This window comes from Rhinatrema bivittatum, chromosome 8 (assembly GCF_901001135.1).
Source record: "Rhinatrema bivittatum chromosome 8, aRhiBiv1.1, whole genome shotgun sequence".
Lineage (NCBI taxonomy): Eukaryota > Metazoa > Chordata > Amphibia > Gymnophiona > Rhinatrematidae > Rhinatrema > Rhinatrema bivittatum.
Window position 1 is genome coordinate 263783158 of NC_042622.1, and position 14965 is coordinate 263798122.

The following is a 14965-nucleotide window of genomic DNA, read 5'->3' on the forward strand; positions in this document are numbered from 1 at the left end:
TACCCCCATGCGTTCTGTTAAGGGTAGTAACTGCCGTTCTGTGCAGGTTACCCTCATGCATTCTGTTAAGGGTAGTAACTGCCGTTCTGTGCAGGTTACCCCATGCGTTCTGTTAAGGGTAGTAACTGCCGTTCTGTGCAGGTTACCCCATGCGTTCTGTTAAGGGTAGTAACTGCCGTTCTGTGCAGGTTACCCCATGCGTTCTGTTAAGGGTAGTAACTGCCGCTCCGTGCAGGTTACCCCCATGCGTTCTGTTAAGGGTAGTAACTGCCGTTCTGTGCAGGTTACCCCATGCGTTCTGTTAAGGGTAGTAACTGCCGTTCTGTGCAGGTTACCCCATGCGTTCTGTTAAGGGTAGTAACTGCCGCTCCGTGCAGGTTACCCCCATGCGTTCTGTTAAGGGTAGTAACTGCCGTTCTGCGCAGGTTACCCCATGCGTTCTGTTAAGGGGAGTAACTGCCGTTCTGTGCAGGTTACCCCATGCGTTCTGTTAAGGGTAGTAACTGCCGTTCTGTGCAGGTTACCCCCATGCGTTCTGTTAAGGGTAGTAACTGCCGTTCTGTGCAGGTTACCCCATGCGTTCTGTTAAGGGTAGTAACTGCCGTTCTGTGCAGGTTACCCCATGCGTTCTGTTAAGGGTAGTAACTGCCGTTCTGTGCAGGTTACCCCATGCGTTCTGTTAAGGGTAGTAACTGCCGTTCTGTGCAGGTTACCCCATGCGTTCTGTTAAGGGTAGTAACTGCCGTTCTGTGCAGGTTACCCCATGCGTTCTGTTAAGGGTAGTAACTGCCGTTCTGTGCAGGTTACCCCATGCGTTCTGTTAAGGGTAGTAACTGCCGTTCTGTGCAGGTTACCCCATGCGTTCTGTTAAGGGTAGTAACTGCCGTTCTGTGCAGGTTACCCCCATGCGTTCTGTTAAGGGTAGTAACTGCCGTTCTGTGCAGGTTACCCTCATGCATTCTGTTAAGGGTAGTAACTGCCGTTCTGTGCAGGTTACCCCCATGCGTTCTGTTAAGGGTAGTAACTGCCGTTCTGTGCAGGTTACCCCATGCGTTCTGTTAAGGGTAGTAACTGCCGTTCTGTGCAGGTTACCCCATGCGTTCTGTTAAGGGTAGTAACTGCCGTTCTGTGCAGGTTACCCTCATGCATTCTGTTAAGGGTAGTAACTGCCGTTCTGTGCAGGTTACCCCATGCGTTCTGTTAAGGGTAGTAACTGCCGTTCTGTGCAGGTTACCCCGTGCGTTCTGTTAAGGGTAGTAACTGCCGTTCTGTGCAGGTTACCCCATGCGTTCTGTTAAGGGTAGTAACTGCCGCTCCGTGCAGGTTACCCCCATGCGTTCTGTTAAGGGTAGTAACTGCCGTTCTGTGCAGGTTACCCCATGCGTTCTGTTAAGGGTAGTAACTGCCGTTCTGTGCAGGTTACCCCCATGCGTTCTGTTAAGGGTAGTAACTGCCGTTCTGTGCAGGTTACCCCATGCGTTCTGTTAAGGGTAGTAACTGCCGTTCTGTGCAGGTTACCCCATGCGTTCTGTTAAGGGTAGTAACTGCCGTTCTGTGCAGGTTTCCCCCATGCGTTCTGTTAAGGGTAGTAACTGCCGTTCTGTGCAGGTTACCCCCATGCGTTCTGTTAAGGGTAGTAACTGCCGTTCTGTGCAGGTTACCCCATGCGTTCTGTTAAGGGTAGTAACTGCCGTTCTGTGCAGGTTACCCCATGCGTTCTGTTAAGGGTAGTAACTGCCGTTCTGTGCAGGTTACCCCCATGTGTTCTGTTAAGGGTAGTAACTGCCGCTCTGTGCAGGTTACCCCCATGTGTTCTGTTAAGGGTAGTAACTGCCGCTCTGTGCAGGTTACCCCATGCGTTCTGTTAAGGGTAGTAACTGCCGTTCTGTGCAGGTTACCCCATGCGTTCTGTTAAGGGTAGTAACTGCCGTTCTGTGCAGGTTACCACATGCGTTCTGTTAAGGGTAGTAACTGCCGTTCTGTGCAGGTTACCCCCATGCGTTCTGTTAAGGGTAGTAACTGCCGCTCTGTGCAGGTTACCCCATGCGTTCTGTTAAGGGTAGTAACTGCCGCTCCGTGCAGGTTACCCCCATGCGTTCTGTTAAGGGTAGTAACTGCCGCTCCGTGCAGGTTACCCCATGCGTTCTGTTAAGGGTAGTAACTGCCGCTCCGTGCAGGTTACCCCATGCGTTCTGTTAAGGGTAGTAACTGCCGCTCCGTGCAGGTTACCCCCATGCGTTCTGTTAAGGGTAGTAACTGCCGTTCTGTGCAGGTTACCCCATGCGTTCTGTTAAGGGTAGTAACTGCCGCTCCGTGCAGGTTACCCCCATGCGTTCTGTTAAGGGTAGTAACTGCCGCTCCGTGCAGGTTACCCCCATGCGTTCTGTTAAGGGTAGTAACTGCCGCTCCGTGCAGGTTACCCCCATGCGTTCTGTTAAGGGTAGTAACTGCCGTTCTGTGCAGGTTACCCCATGCGTTCTGTTAAGGGTAGTAACTGCCGCTCTGTGCAGGTTACCCCCATGCGTTCTGTTAAGGGTAGTAACTGCCGCTCCGTGCAGGTTACCCCCATGCAGAAATGTTGCACCTAAAGTTAACATAGGTTATCCCTTTTCTTCAAACCTCAAAACTTCAAACCTCAAAACCTTCAAACCTCAAACCTCAAACCTTTAGGGATGCACAATGTTTACCCCCATGTCCTTTTAAATTCATGAACTGTTCTTGTCCTCCTCACCTCTTTCGGGAGGGTGTTCCAGGCATCCGCCACCCTCTCCGTGAAGAAATATTCCCTGATGTTGGTTCTGAGTCATTCTCCCGCCCCCGGAGTTTCATATTGAGACCCCTGGATATACACTTTCCTTTCCAACGGAACAGGTTTGATGTTTGTGCATCATTAATACCTTTCAGCATATGAAGGTCTGTACCATATCTCCCCTCTCCTCCAGGGAATACATATTTAGATCCTTCAGCCTCTCCTCATAGGTCTTCAGTTACAGACCCCACACCATTTTGGTCGCCCTTCTCTGAACCAACTCCATCCTGTCTCTGTCCCCTTTGAGATGCGGCCTCCAGAACTGAACACAGTACTCCAGGTGAGGCCTCACCAAGGAGCCCTCACCTGGTTATTCCTTTCTCTATGCAACTGAGAGTATGCGCCTGAGCATGTCTGGCAAGTAAAAATATTTAAAAGTAGGAAGCACATCCCAGAAACTGCTCTGCAGAGGGCTGAGATAGTGATGGGGAGTAGCTCTCTTTAAGTAGTCAGTGAGCAAGCCATTTTCCCCTAAGGGCCTTATATACCAACATAACCAGCTCACTGCGCAACAAGGAGCCAATGTAGTTTTTGCAAGCTTGGGGTAATATAATCCCTAAGAGAGTGGCCAGTTCTTAACCAGGCAGCAGAATTCTGCCCAAGCTGAAAAACCCGTAGAAGGTATTCGGGAAGGACCCATATGTATAGGTTGTTTTGTCTTAATCTGCTGAGTTTTCTAGTCAAAATCCTTTGTTAGGTGATGTCAGCAGCTGCCAACGGTTTGAGACTGCGCTGTGTGGCTTACCAGTATGGAAGATGACGTAGCGTAATAATCAGTTCTCTGCGGCTTCTCTCTCTCCTTTTTTTTCTTGCGCTTATAATTTCTTCTCATCCGTTGCAGGTGGCGAGGAATCGAGCCTGGATTTTGAGTATGCCGTGGAAACGTCTGTGCTGACGATCCGAAAGCCTGCCGTGAACGTGGCCGCAGACTGGAGCATCTCCCTCCGATAGTGTTGGAGCTGCTCGTCGCCTTCAGTGCACCAGGAGTTCAATCAGCCGGTGGCGGATAGATACCAGAAGGTGGGGGGGAGGGGGGGGGGAGCACAGCCCCTTCCCAGTTCTTGCCATCACCCCTTCCTTCTCTTTGTATCCGTCTCCGTGCAGGTTCATGGGTAGTAATTTAGCAACATTTGCTCCAGGACTTCAGAGAGGAAAATTTGTTTAATTGTGTAGGTGAAAATGTATTTCCTCCCCCCCTCCCTATTATCTCCTAATGGTTCGGTCCCATTCCACCCCTTGGCGGTGTCTAGCTTTTATGCGGCAGCGAAGTTGGCATGGAAGACCCAGCTGTCCGGACCCAAGGTGTGCGAATGGGGGGGGGCAGTTTGTTCTTTCTGCCCTCTTTAGTCACTGGAGAGAGGCTGCAGCAGTAACAGGACAGAATTTCCAGGGCAGAGACACTGCTGGGGGAAATAAGTCGATCAGGAAGCGATGATCACTGGTGACTGGCTGCACTGATGATATTGGTACCTAGGAGAAGGACACTTGGGGATGATAGGGATCGTCTTGAGATCATGTTTGGCTGGAATAGAGATTCTGTCTTGGGAGAGAGCTGATGCCAGTACTTGGCTCCACTAGGGCAGGCCGGGGATCTGAAGGCACCACGCCGAAGTGCCCAGAGCGTGAGGGTCCCTGGCTGCACTGCATGCTACTGCCCAGAAGGGGAGGGATTCTCTGCTGCATTGAGGGTCCTCCCCTGACTGCTGTGCCTGGGAGCCTGAAGACCTGCTTGTCCTGAGTGAGAAGGGGAAGGGTGCATGTTCTGCTAAAATAGCAGCTTGTAGGGAAGAGAGCTTACTTATACAATCAAATCTGAGCACCTCCCTCCATTGTCCGTCCGTCTCTTGCAGCCACACTTATCTGTTACCCGCTGAGCGCCCCTCCCCCCTTCACTCGGACCAACACGGGCATTGTAAGAACAGTTTAAAAAAAAAAAAAAAATCTCCCAAGGAACTGCATCTCAGCAAATCTTTCTTAAAACTCCAGACTGTATTCTTCCAAGATTGCTAAAACTTAATTGAAATGTTTTGATAAAAGGAATACAATTAAAAAAATGAAAAAAAAACAACCAAACCCCACCATCTCTGCTATTGTCTTATCTCTCTGCTTGTTACTAGTGTTGTTGATCTCTGCCGTACTTCCTGAGTGCGGAAAGGGACAGGAGCATTGAGGAACAGGAAAGGGCGAGTCACTTTTATCTCGCTGGGCCTTGGTTTATGCAGATCGAATGGGATTCTCTGCTGGCTCTGGTATCTTTACTGCAGAAACAAGTTACTTGTCCAAAGAGGGGACCTGTACATGAGCTTTCTGGGACCATGTGGATGCCTTCTTTAGATGTGACAGTGAGAACCAAGAAGGAAAGCAACTTGAGGTGGGGAGATTGAGGGATCTGATATTTTGAGCCATTGGACTGTAATTCAGAAAGATCTGGGACCTAAGCTCACGACTCCCATCTGTTGCTGGCCCTGAGTCTTTGGGGATAAGGTACTTTATCCCTGAGCATCCAGAAAGCAGAGGCATCGCGCTCAGTGCAGTTCTCCTGGCAAGCAAATTGCAGATGTTTACATTTTGTTTTATGAGGATTGGGTTTCGCTTTTCTCCCTGCATCCTTTTCTCCTGCAGATCAGGTAGGCCTGTCATCTAAAGTGGCCACTGATGTATATCCAGCATATATGGAAATATAGATCCCTGTTTATACCCCAGATCAGACCCGGGTTTTGCCTCCCTGCCAGCAGATGGAGACAGAGAAGAAAGAAAAGCTTTACTGACTCTGCTACTTTAACTTGTTCACAGTCCTACTTGTTTTCCTGGGGTGAAGGGAGGGAGATCCTACCAACTAACACCTTCTTCCCCAGTTGGAGGCACCAGGCGCCAAGAGCGTGAGGACCGACGGAGTCTGCCCAAGGGGGGCTCCTGCCAGGTCGGTCCCGGACCCAGGAACACCCTGCAAGGTAAGCTGTCAAGGGGGCATTATACATTTTTTGGAGTGGAGGAGTTAGCCTAGTTAAGAGCGGTGGGCTTTGAACAAGGGAGACCTGGGTTCAAATCCCACTACTGCTCCTTGTGACCTTGGGCAAGTCACTTTACCCTCCACTGCCTCAGGTACAAACTTTGATTGTGAGCCCTCTGGGGACAGAGAAATAACTACAGTACCTGAATGTACTCTGCTCTGAAGTGCAGAAAAGTGGAATATAAAATAAATAAATAAAATAAACTTGAGTGTCATTTGTATTCCCACAGTATTTCTCTGTTGCCAACAGATGGTAGAGGTGTAAAACCTGCGGTCTGGAGTTAGAGAGAAAAATTTCTTTCAGGAGCTTCTTCCTAGCGGATTGTTAGGTCCCTGATGGGGGTCATCAGTGGTGACGAGCAAGGGGTCGGTGACCCTTGGTGGTGGCTCGTCCTTGCACACTGAGGAGGTTTTGATTAGCTGGTGGTTCAGTATTCACGAAAGTACTTTGTGGTTTTTTTCTTGCAGTTTAAAAAAAAAAAACCAAACAACTGTTTCCTAGCGTGTAGCCAGATGGACTCAGGACCAATGGGTATTGTGCTCTCCTGATGGGAGATGGAATCAGATTTCAAAGCTGATGTCACCTTACATATAACCGTGCAGCGTGCTTAGCTCTTCAGTATTTCTCAGTCTCCATAGCAGATGCGGACACTATCCCAAACAAGAATAGTGTTACATTGACAAGAAAGAAGAAAGAAAATTTACCTTAAGAGAGCCCCGCTTCTCCTGCGGTGAAACCTAACGGTCCCTCCCACAGTCGAGACTTTCCTGAGGTCGATTCTCGATATCCCTCAGAGGCGAGCCTTGGTCCGACGGCTGAATCCCGGCGTGGTCTTAGCCCCCAGGGTGCACATTTGAGCGCGGTGGTGAAGGTATTTCCCTCTCCCCCCACAGCTGGAGACCGCCCGGCAGATGACCAGGTAAGGTAGAAACCTTTACTTCTAAGTCTCCGGTCTTTAAGGCTCGAACAGCCATGCCTTCCTTCCTCCGACGAGGTTTAAATCGGGTTGAGCAGCCCTCCTTTGGGGCAGGTCCCGATCCGGTGCGAGGGTCCACACACGCCATCTTGCCTTCGGGGTCATCAGAGCCATTTTTCCCCTCCGATCGGATACGTGCGGGGCAAGCCAGAGGCCCGAAGCGCCCATCTTAACTACGGTTGAGCGCACAGCGGCGTGCACAACTGCATGCATAACTGTGCCACGCGCACAAACTCCATTGCCCACACGCACAACTTATGCGCATTTTGTGAGCATAACTTCTGCGCATCCACTTACAGCTAAGCACATCTGCGCGCATAACTCCACACACGGGCGAGTTCCTAAGCCCTACATGCGCACAAATAATGGCACCACCATCCAAGAAAGCCAAGGGACCCTTCCTTTGCCCAGCCTGCCATTTAAGAGCCGCGCAGCCTGGATTGGAATCCCTCCTGTGCCAATAGTGCGAACAGAACCAGGGAGAACCAAATCAAGACCTCCTGCAGCCAGGAGAAGGTTACAGTACCACGGATGATAGCATCCCGGACCTCAGTATCTCCAACTTGGCGCTCCCGCTGGAAAACTCCGGGGCTACAACCCCTCCTGGGATCAACATGGATCCAAGAACCTTTTCCTGGGTGGAATTTTTCAGAGGGCTGCCAACCTTTGTCCAGGCACAACCATCCCCTACTGCCCACCTGACTCAAGCCCAGCACCTCCCGGGCTTCTAGAGACATGCCTCGCCTAGCCAAGAGCCTCTCTGATGGGGATCCAGATGCCTCAGAGGATGAAACAGACTCCCTGGAAGAAGGAGAAATTCCCCCAGGGATGGAGCCATACCAGACCATGCTCTGATTCTTCCACAAGGACGAATTACCTTGTGGAATTACCATGTCCCAGACTATGAAGACACTGGGGCTGCCAGGCACGGAGTCCACAGCGGAATCGAAGAATCCCATGTTGGTGTACCTCCGTAAAACCTCATGCTATTTCCCTATGCTGGAGCCCATTAAGGAACTGATTGTCCTGGAATGGAATGCCCCAGAGGCCACTTTCAAAGGGGGGAGGGCTCTAGAAGCCCTATACCCGCTGGAACCCATGGCTAAAGCTACATTTCCCCAAAGTGGATGCTATGATCTGTGCAGTCTCAAAGCGCACTACGATCCCAGTTGAGGGAGGAGCAGCACTGAAGGATGCCCAGGATAGAAGGCTGGAAGCCATCCTTAAGCAGTCCTTCGCTGTATCAGCAATGACGCTACAAATTGCTTCCTGCTGCGCCTTAGTGACACATTCCTGTTTGATCCTCGCCAGAGATGCAACCACGCCCGGAGAAGCAATGGAGCCTGCGGGTCTCCTTCCTCACCAATGCTACCGCAGACCTCGTGCGCACCTTATCCAGGGATGTCGCCGCCGCAGTGGCGGCAAGAAGACAATTATTAATTTATTTATTTATTTTTAATTTTTATATACCGATGTTCCTGTATAATATACATATCACACCGGTTTACAAGGAAATAAAAACTGTCGCCTCATAGGTGACTTACATTGAAACAAGTAACAAAAGGAGCTTAGTGGAACTTACAATGAACGATCATGTCTAATTAAATTGCAATAAAGAACTATTCAGAAACTTATGTACAGAAGGGGATAGGGGGTCAATGTCAATAAAGATATTGTATTCTTCCATCCCTTAGTTCTCCGGGAATGCTTGGGTGAAATACCAAGTCTTTAGCTTCTTTTTGAATTCAGTATGGCACAGTTCAAGGCGAAGGTCCGGAGGGAGTGAATTCCAGAGTGTAGGGCCCGCCATGGATAGTGCGCGTTTCCTCAGGGAGGTTTTTGCCGGCTGGGTGAGTAGCATGTTCTTGTACGCGCTTCTAGTCGGTCTCTTGGTGATGTGCAGCTGGAGTTGAAAAGTTAGGTTGAGAGGGGAGATGTTGTGTAGAGCCTTGTGTATCATCATAAGGGTTTTAAAGTGAATCCTGTATTTAATCGGTAGCCAATGAAGGTGCTGGAGGATAGGGGTGATATGATCCCTTTTTTTGGTGTTTGTGAGAATTCTGGCCGTAGCGTTCATGACCATCTGAAGTGGTTTGATGGTGCTAGCGGGAAGGCCCAGAAGGAGTGAGTTGCAGTAATCCAGTTTTGGGAGGATGATGGATTGTAGTACCAGGCGGAAGTCTCTGTAGAGTAGTAGTGGTTTTAATTTTTTTAATACTTGCAATTTAAAGAAGCATTCTTTTGTGGTGGTGTTTACGAACTTGCTGAGGATGAGTCTGTTGTCTAGGAGTACACCCAGGTCTCTTACTTGTGGAGAAGTGATGTCCATGGAGGTGATAGGACTTTGGCTAGCAGTTGGAGGGATGAGTGGGACGTGATTTTCTGGAGCTATAAGGAGGATTTCATTTTTGTTGGTGTTTAGTACCAGGTTGAGGCTGGCGAGTAGGTTGTTGATTGCTGAGAGGCAGTTGTTCCAATGCGACAAAGTTTTGTGGAGAGATTCCGCTATAGGGATGAGTATTTGTATGTCGTCCGCATATAGGAAGTGTATTAGCTTGAGGTTAGTTAGTAGGTGACAGAGTGGGAGAAGATAGATATTGAAAAGAGTGGGTGAAAGGGATGATCCTTGCGGTACCCCCAATTATGGCTCCAAAATTGGTTGGCTGACGTGACTTCCAAAGCGAACCTCACAAAAATGCCTTTTAAAGGATCCCTCCTGTTCGGGAGTGAACTGGAGAAATTAGCCAAGAAATGGGGTGAATCTCCAGTACCCCGATTACATGAAGACAGGAACAAAAGAACATATCAGTGCTCCTCCCCCAGAAGAACCAAGGGCAGAGGAGCACAGTGTTTTAAACCTTACAAGAATACACAGTCCCAAGCACCTCGTTCTTCAGGAAGGTCTCAGTCCTTTCGGAACAGGCACATTAAGAGAGGAGCAAGCTCAGGGGCAGGCCCCGACCATACTCCACAATGAGAAGATGCAGACACATCCACAAGAAGACATAGGGAGCAGACTTACCCTATTCTACCAAAGATGGGTCGAGATAACTTCGGACAAGTGCGTCCTAACTATCATTCGAGAGGGGTACTCTCGGGAATTCCAAAGCATCCCCCCAGACAAATTCATGAGATCACCATGTCACTCCCACTCCAAGAGACTGGCAGTGGAAACCACACTAGCAAGACTTCTCGGCCTGAAGGCAATAGCTCCAGTGCCCACGCTTCAACAAAATACTGGCCACTATTCCATCTATTTTATTGTTCCCAAGAAAGAAGGAACATTCCGGCTTATCCTGGACCTCAAGACCGTCAAACGTTACCTGAAGGTTCCACACTTCCGCATGGAAACCCTACACTTCATTATAATGGCGGTACAACTGGGAGAATTCTTAACCTCCCTGGACCTATCCAAAGCTTACCTTCACATCCCGGTTCATCAACATCATCAGTGCTTCCTGCGATTTGCGATACTGGGCCAGCATTATCAATTCAGGGCCTTACCCTTTGGACTAGCTACCGCTCCCAAAACCTTCACTAAAATCATGGTGGTAGTGGCGGCAGCACTGAGGAAAGGAGTCCTGGTACTTCCTTACTTGGACGATTGGTTGATCAGAGCAAAGTCTCCAGAGGAGAGTCGCCAGGCGACCACCAGAGTCAAGAATATACTACAAGAACTCGGGTGGGTCGTGAACACAACCAAGAGTTGCCTACAACCCTCCCAGTCACTAGCATACCTGGGAGTCCGGTTCGTTACCAAACAGAACAAGGTCTACCTTCCCCCTCCACAAAGAAGGAAGCTAATGGACCAATTACAAAAGCTGCTGACTTCAGTCCACCCCAAGGTATGGGACTACCTTCAAGTCCTTGGCCTCATGACATCAACTCTGGAAGTTGTTCCATGGGCAAGGGCCCATATGCGGCTGCTACAATATTCCCTACTGTCACAATGGAACCCAGTGTCCCAGAACTACTCAATTTGCCTCCAGCTACCGACAGAGGTGCGGGTGCAGCTTCAATGGTGGCTACAGGAAGAACACCTAAGCAGAGGCGTAAACCTATCTGCTCCGAAGTGGATCTTGCTCACCACGGACGCAAGCCTGTGAGGGTGGGGAGCCCACTGTCAGGAATTGACGGCCCAGGGACAATGGAACAAGGAAGAGGCGGGATGGAACATAAACAGCCTGGAAGCGCGAGCAGTCAGACTAGCCTGCCTATGATTCAGCCACAGACTCGGAGGCAAGTCCGTCAGAGTCATTTTATTTATTTATTTATTGAGTTTTATATACCGTCATTCAGGGAAGCCATCACAACGGTTTACAAGATTCTGAAGTTAGTATCTTAACATATGTGAATTAAGGGTATAACAGGATACATATTATATTCTAAAATGAGCGGAGAAGGGGAACGGAAAGGGAAAAAGATTAGGGGGGGATGGGAGGTGGGTGGAGGTAGTGCGGGGGGTGGGGGTGAAAGGAAAGCGTGGGGAAAGGAGGGTTACAGAGGTGGGGAAATTAGTTAAACGGAAAGTTATTCATTTTTTAAGTCTGACAAAAAATCATATTTGACTGAGACGGGTTTGCTTGGTCCTGGTCTATGTCTTGTTTTTGTGTAGTTTCAGTTGATAATTCTGTTGGGTGTTTGACAATCAAGTATCACAACATCCAATGTAGACTTTGTAAAACAGCCATGTTTTTAGATCCATTTTGAATGTTTTGAGGTTAGGTTGGGTTCTCAAATCTTCTGGGAGGGAGTTCCATATTTTAGGGCAGGTGATGGAAAATGCTCTTTCTCTGGTTGCTGTCAAGTGAGCATCTCTGATAGGGGGGGGGGGGGGGACTGTTAAAAGGCCTGTGTTGTTTGAACATAAGTTTCTTTGGGGATTCTGGGGAGTTATGTTTAATCCAGTTTGACCTTGATGTTCATTGTGTAGAAATTCATGTATGATGGTCATGGATTTGTGTTCAATTCGGGATTTGATTGGAAGCCAGTGTAGTGAAATCAGTATTGGTGTTATGTGATCATTCCTCTTTGTTCCAGTCAGAATTCAGGTTGCTGAGTTTTGCAGAATCTGGAGAGGTTTGATGTTGGAGTATGGTATTCCGATCAGCAGGGAGTTGCAGTAGTCTATGGTTGAGAATATGAGTAGCTGTAGTACAGTTCTGAAGTCATAAGGGTTAAGAAATGGTTTCAGACGTCTTAGGGTTAGTAGTTTGTGAGATCCTTCTTTGATTTTGTTTGATATATGGTTCTTGTAGGAAAGATCTTTGTCAATAATTATTCCCAGGTTTCTGGTGTGGGTGACAAGGGAGTATTGGGTTCATTTGATTGCAAAGTATTAGTTGGAGTGGTAGTGTTGATTGGGTTTTCTGTCCATAAGGATTATTTGTTTTGTCGATGTTGATTATGAGTTTCAGGAATGTTAGAAGATTTAATTGAGACAAGTAGAGCAGAGGTTTCTTTGTACGTTTCTTCAATTGAATTTTGGATTGGAATTAGAAGTTGAATGTCATCAGCGTAGAGGAAGTGGGTGATTCCACTATCTTTTAGTAGTTGGCATATAGGAAGAAGGTATATGTTAAATACAGTGGCCGATAGCGCTGAGCCTTGGGGAACTCCAGTGTTGAAGCTAATTTTTTTGGATGGGTTGTGTTAATTGATACTTGGTAGGTTCTGTCGGATAGATAAGATGAGAACCATTGTAAGCTAGTGTCAATTAAACCAATTTCAGTCAGCCATTCTAGGAGTATAGTGTGGTTTACTGTGTCGAAGGCAGCTGAGAGGTCAAGGAGTATGAGTAGGTATTTTTTTCCTTTGTCGAATCCTCTTAGTATCGTGTCATTCAGTGAGAGTAGGAGCATTTCTGTGCTTATGTTCTTTCTGAATCCGTATTGGGTTGGTGATAGGATGTTGTTTGTTTCAAGGTAATCAAGTTGGGAGTGTACAACTTTTTCAATGATCTTGGCTATGAAGGATAGGTTTGAAATAGGGTGGTAGTTTGCTAGGATTTCAGGATCCAAGTTGTTCTTTTTTAGTATCGGTTTGATTACTGCAGATTTGAGGCAATTACCTTCAGTCAGGGATAAATTGACTATCTTGGTGAGAGGTTTAGATTTATTTATTTATTTATTTATTTTGTATACCGACATTCGATCGAAATATCACATCGGTTTCCAGATAACAGGTTGAATAGGGCGAGAACTGCCCTATTTTACATTGTAACAAGATAACAATTAATTAAACAATTAATACAAGAAACATTATAACAGCTGAATATACTTAAATGTGGGTATAGAGAAATGGATATGGTGGGTTCGATTGTTTTGAGAGTTGTTATGGGGATGCTGTCTAGGTGGTGGTTGGCGGGGTTCATTTTTTTGATGATTGATTGGATTTCAAGGGTGGAGGCGGTGTCAGTTTTTCCATGTTGAGGTTACCTTAGTGTTCAGTCTGATGTTTTGGCTGTTGTTGATTAGGTTGGTTTGTATTAGGTTTGATATTTTCTTGTTGAAGAATTCTGAAAAGTCATTACTTCCGTGTTTGGTGCATGTAGTTTCCTGGGTGGTTTTAGTGAGGTTTTGTACTATGGAGAATAACATTCTGGGGTTGTGATGAAATTTGGTGATTTTGTTAGAGAAGAATTCTTTTTTTGCATTGTTGATGGTGTTTTTATATTGTGCTAGGTAGCTCCGATATGTATTTAGTGTGGCTGCAGTTTTGTTCCTTCTCCATTCTTTTTCTTTTTTTCCGGAGTATACATTTGGCTGCTCTGATGTTATCATTATACCTTTGGTTGATGTGTTTTGATTACTTTATTGTTTTTGCAACAATGGGGTTGATGCTGTCTGCTACTTTTTTTGTGATGCTTAGCCATGATGCTGTTGCATATTCGGAGTTTGATAAATTTGTTAGTTCAGTTTGAAGAGTTTTCTGTAGAAGTTCAGTGTTGAATGGAGGACGGTATGATATTTTACTTAGTATGATTTGAGGTTGAAGTTGATAGATAAATTGACTTGGATTAGGTGGTGATCAGACCAAGGTATACCTGTGGTGTGGATTGCGTTTGTTGCCAATCTTCAGTGTTGATGAATATGAGGTCAATGGTGTGACCTGCTTTGTGAGTTGGAGTTTCAATTACTTGTTTTAGATGTAGCGTTGATAGGGCAGGTTTTTGAGTAGGTGAGTGAGTCAAAGTATGTGTTGAAGTCACCTAGGATGATGATGGGTTTGTTGAGTGATTATATTAGTCATGATGTATTCAATTAATGGGGAGCAGTTTTTGTCGAATGATCCTGGTGGATAGTAGATGAGGCAAACTTGTAGTTTTGGAGAATCAAATAATGCGACTTCAAAGGGTGCGAATATGTTTGTTGGACGAAGTGTCAACTGTAGGTTTTTTTTTGGAGATTAGCATTAAACCGCCTCCTTTTTTTTTTTCTTTCTGGGAATTGAGAAAGTGTTGTATTCTTGGTGGTTTAGTTGGTTAATTAGTACGGAATCAGTGTTTTTGAGCCAGGTTTCAGTTATTGCGATGAAATCTGGTTTAGTGTCTGAGTAGGTCGTAGATTAGAGGGATTTTCTTTATTATTGATCAAGCATTGACGAGTATGAATGAGAGTAGCATATAGTTTGAGTATTGGATATATGTGTTGTTTTTGATGTTTGTTGGTTGCTTTTGTTTGTCTTGAGGATTAGAGGGTGTGTGCTTCATTTGTGCTGAGTGGTTTTTTGAGAGCGTGGGTTTTTTGTTTCGAGTTGGAAGTTCGTTTGTCATGTTCATGTCTTTTGTTTGAGGTTCCATTTGTTTGTACGTCTATTGTGAGCGTTGTTTGTAAGGTGAGTTGTTAGAAGGAATTTAGTGGTTGTACGTGATGTGAAGGTGGTTTGTTAGAGTTAACATAGGTAAGGGGAATGAGTCTAGTTGAGGAGCATCAAGGCTGCACGAAGGGATGCGCAAAGGGGCCTGCTCCTTTGAACGTGAGACGCACGGCGCCTGTGGTGAGTGTATTTATTTATTTATTTATTTATTTATTTATTTATAACTTTTCTATACCGAAGTTCAAATAACAGAGTTAATTATCACTCCGGTTTACATTGCAACCATGAAAAAACAGTGACAAAGTTGTCTTACATAGAACAGGGGGAGAGAAAAACTTGGATACAGCTTAA

At 46.7% G+C, this 14965-nt stretch overlaps 1 protein-coding gene across 2 annotated transcripts in view; it reads left to right on the forward strand.

Moving 5' to 3' along the window:
* GANAB (glucosidase II alpha subunit) overlaps positions 1 to 4807 on the forward strand; it is a 127095-nt gene extending 122288 nt beyond the window's left edge. For both annotated transcript variants that reach the window (XM_029614863.1, XM_029614864.1), the window contains one exon: positions 3651 to 4807. In XM_029614863.1, coding sequence (XP_029470723.1) covers positions 3651 to 3760 — 110 coding nt within the window. In that variant the 3' untranslated portion in view covers positions 3761 to 4807. The remainder of the gene's footprint in view (positions 1 to 3650) is intronic.
* The last annotated feature ends 10158 nt before the right edge of the window (positions 4808 to 14965 follow it).